The following is a 4,242-nucleotide window of genomic DNA, read 5'->3' on the forward strand; positions in this document are numbered from 1 at the left end:
CCTTAGATACTAAGTCTATGCAGCAGCTGCCCCTTAGATCTTCTCATCTCCAGTTGCTTTGCATACAGAGAGGCGCATATGTGGATGTGTCTCTTGGTCAACCTCCAGACCTCACGGTCTCCACAGTAGCAGGACCTCCTGCTCTCTCCAGTAGCCAGCTTCTCCAGTTGTCTCACACACAGAGGTTGACTGAGAGACTCCTAGATCCCCCAGTCTTGCCTGTAGCTGGCTTAGACCTCCTGGCACCTCCAGTATCCGGCTCTGTGAATGAAAATAATGAAAAAAAAAAAAAAAAAATGATGTCCACTTACTGGTGAGACAGAACAGACATGTAGAAGCAAGCACTAGATGGCAGCAGTGCTCAACTCGTTTAATTTAGATGCAAAAGTAGAGCAGTCACCTATATTCGGCAATGCAATTTCTATGTATTTCCCACGGCACCTGAGACAGGAATTCGATACTAAAGACTGCGTAGATAAATCTTATAAAGCTAAAATTCTCAGTGAATACAGGAGGCAACAGCAGAATCAAGCAATCTTCCAACTTCCCACTGCCATAAGAAAAGACATGAGGACTAGTAATGTGACAGAACCACTAACTGTATTTCTCAGTATCAGAGGGAAAAATACCGTTCAGCTGGAGGTATACAGCGCTCCTGTCTCATCTCCCACCTCCCACTTCCACAGGGCTGGGCAATGCCACCCCTCTCCCCTCTGCCTGCCACAGCACGGCCCTGGTGCTGCTGAAGGAAGGGAAGGAGAAACCTCCCACCCTGCTAAGGACTGCCAGTATCTTCTGTGCAATTAATGGTGATGGCGAGTGGTTAATTCAGACTAGGCTTAAGCTTCAGATGGTTGAAGGAGAGCTGGTAACATCATAAGATCCAGTAAAAAAGTGTGGTTTTGGGCCATTCCCCTCCCCCTTCAATAATTAGGATAAAATAACTATCTAGACATGCAGGTTTCTGACCTGTACCAGTTCCCTTGTGCTACCCAAACACTAGATGTGATCAAGAGACATGGCCTGGTAACAGACAGCGTCTCTCTCGGACTGGGGGGAGCAGGCTAACGACCATGCAGCCTCACCTAGGGCAGCCCTAACCCCCCACAACTGCCATCGCAGGCCCTCAGCCACCAGGGACACGCTGCCTGCAGCATGGCAGATGCTGGTGGCCAAGATCTGTCTGTGCCTCTGCTTGCGGGGCCACAGGGGCAGCTCAGGCTGCAGCCACGCACAGCTGGCGTGCTCAATACATTTTGGCCACGACACAAAGCCAGCAAGAGACACCCACACAAGCTGCCGCGGCACCAGCCCCCTGGTCCTGCAGCACCCTGGAGGGGCATGGCCCTGGCAGGCGGGAGCCAAAGGTGGATGTGGACCTGGGTAAGGAGATTTTCATCAGCCTGGAGGCTTTTGAGAGCTACCTCTCCCCACTCCCCATCCCCAAAGAGCTTGAGGCCAAGGAAGCCATTGTCAGCGCCATCTCCTTCATGGAGGTCAACAGACAGGTGTACTTGGATTTCAAGACCATTGACAGGTGGGATCCCATCAGCAAGATTCACGTCCCCTGTGTCTGAACTCTCAAAAGCCCGTTGCTGCTACACAGGAGCAGACCCCCAGTGCAAGGGGCTCAGCTGGACGCTTTTTGCTTACGATGCCGGGTGCTCTGCCTCGGTCAGCCACACCTTCCTTTCTCAGGATGGGGTTACACCTGTACCCGCATTGAGACCAGTACAACAGAGCAAGGAGTACTTCTCAGGGTCTACAGTTTCATCTCCTTTGCCACGAACGGCCTGCTGATCGACAGAAGCAGAGAGCACGGGGCAGGGAAGGCGGCAGGGGCCTACTTCAGGTATAAGGGTGCCAAAAACACACATATGTCCAACCCTAGCTCTACCACCTTCCACCTGCTGCCCAAAGGCCCTGCTAAGCTTTGCAGTATCCATAACCACGCCATGAGGGGTTTCATCATCCTCTAGACAACAGATACTTTGCTTATATCTGCCAACCATGGCTTGATCACAGAAGAAGTGACAGTTGTGCCCTCAGAGACCCTTCAAAGCACTACTTGCCCTGACAGCAGTTTCTTACTTGTGATTGTTAGTGGCTCCCAGATTGCAGTCTTGACCCAGGACAGACACATCTCCTACAGCAGCATCAGCCAGGTCACAAGTGTGGTGCACATTGCCAAGGATAAGAGCATGGATTTGAAAAACACAGGGATGTTGTTTGAAGAAACCTTCCTCAGTCCTGTGGTTAGCAATTTTACTCAGCTGTGTGACTTCAATAAATGCAAGCTCAACTTGCAGTTAGGAGTCTGGAGATCTCAGCAGTCCTGCACTGTGGAGATCCTCGTGGGACATTTCTGGAACAAGATCTATTACATTGACATGCATGAAAGTTTGACTTTGAAGGCCGTATTTGTGCCCAATCCAGGCAAAAGGTCCACTCCCTTGGTGACAGTGAGCAACCCCCATGTGCTGGCTTTCAGTCAGTGCCTACGTAATAGAAGTGGAACTGACATATGGTGGAAACACCAAATACCTCTTGCATATAGTTCTGGAACAGCAGTATTTCTCTGAATTTGCAGACACTGACTTCTGCAACAATGTACGTGACAAGGAGATGTCTACTGTCACCGTGGACATACCTGATAACCCAATCGGTTGTATGGATGTGGCTCCCCTGACCGCACTTGTTGCAGTGTCCTGCCCACCTGCAGAGCACATCAGACTTGTAAAAAAATGTAACAGTACGTGACAAAGAACTCGCTCAGGAAGCGGCACTGAGAAATAATTTCAGTTATACAATCAGCCATAACATATTTGACTCACATTTTCTTGCCAGGAAAGATACACAGCAGGACAATCTACAGATCAAATATAACTTTACAAATCTGGGATGTCCTCTTCTGGTACATTATAAAAATCCTTGGGTGCCAAGTTTTGAGTTACAGGAAAGCAATAGATTTCAGGAGCATTTCCCTGCCAAATTTGTTCCGTTTGAAACAAATGGAATGCACAACTATGATTATCTTTTGACTGCACATGATGCCAACTGCATCTCTCAACCTCAAAACTGGACTTCTTCACTAGAGGAACAGGAGTCCCCAGATCCACGTACTGCGCGCACCAGAAGAAACTGCATGAGCTGTACGGATTGGAATGGACCTGAGTTAGAGTGGCCCTCAGTCAAGTATCAGGTTCTTGGTGGACATAAAAATAAGATCACCTTCCCTCCATACAATGGTCTATATATCTTTAAAGACATTGTAATGGATGTATTTTACAGTTATTGTGATTTATCCATAACCTTCTCAGGATATGTCTATAGCACTTTTCCCAGGAACTTCGTACACTTCTGGGCACCACTGACAGTCTTTGATTTTACTTTTGATTTTCACAAGATACTCCCTATCTCATTTATCAGTCTAAAAAGTGGGATGCGAGAGTTAAAGTATTTTGCATGGAATTTTTGAAAGTCTCTGGTAAATCTAACTGCAGAATTTCCCTTTTATTTAGGCAAGTTTTGTTGTTATGAAAACACGATGGAGACACTAGCTCAATGTCTTCTTTTCTAATTAGAAAGTTGAAAGTTTTATTATTTTGAAATTGAAAAGGGAGATTGTTTTACAGTGGCTTATACTTGTTAATCTGTTTTTCCCATTATTTTTTTTTCCCCTCATTTTTCATTCTGAATTTTTCACTGACTATGTGGCTAGTCCTACTCGTTTCAGCAGAGATAGTTTAAAAGTCTTTCCAGTACAAGTGCATGATTTCAGAAATAAGACAGCTTTTAAATTTAATTTTAGGAAGCATTTTTTAAATTAAGTGGACTTCAGGGGATTTCCTACTAATCAGTATCAATCCAGGCTGTGTGACGAAGACCAATTATCTCCAAACTTCCCAACTTGAAGCTGTAACCAACTCCTACAGAGGGCGCAGCTTTTCACTCAAGCTGAATATGAGGAGAAAATCACCTGTCTTAATACCTGTACTGTGAAAGCCCAGCATCCTCTAGAATTTCTACATCCATTGTAAGGATGGATTTTTTTAATGTATTTAAAGTAATTTGGTAGGCATTTTCCTAAGACGACAGTAATAGTCAGTTAAAATTAAACCAGCCACAATAGTAAGGAAATGGGTATTTTGTCTACAAGTTAGACAACAATTAACACTGCTTTTGCTATGAACTATTTCAGACAACTATTTTAGAATCCTGTGAATCTGCAATACCTATGAC

At 45.7% G+C, this 4,242-nt stretch overlaps 1 protein-coding gene across 1 annotated transcript; it reads left to right on the forward strand.

The window, feature by feature from the left end:
* The first annotated feature begins 2,097 nt into the window (after positions 1–2,097).
* Positions 2,098–4,242, forward strand: LOC134510759 (cation channel sperm-associated auxiliary subunit delta-like). Its single transcript, XM_063323994.1, is given in 2 exon segments — positions 2,098–2,712; positions 2,714–4,242. Coding segments are annotated over 2 exon segments (1,002 nt in total). The 5' UTR covers positions 2,098–2,475; the 3' UTR covers positions 3,479–4,242.

This window comes from Chroicocephalus ridibundus, chromosome 2 (assembly GCF_963924245.1).
Source record: "Chroicocephalus ridibundus chromosome 2, bChrRid1.1, whole genome shotgun sequence".
Lineage (NCBI taxonomy): Eukaryota > Metazoa > Chordata > Aves > Charadriiformes > Laridae > Chroicocephalus > Chroicocephalus ridibundus.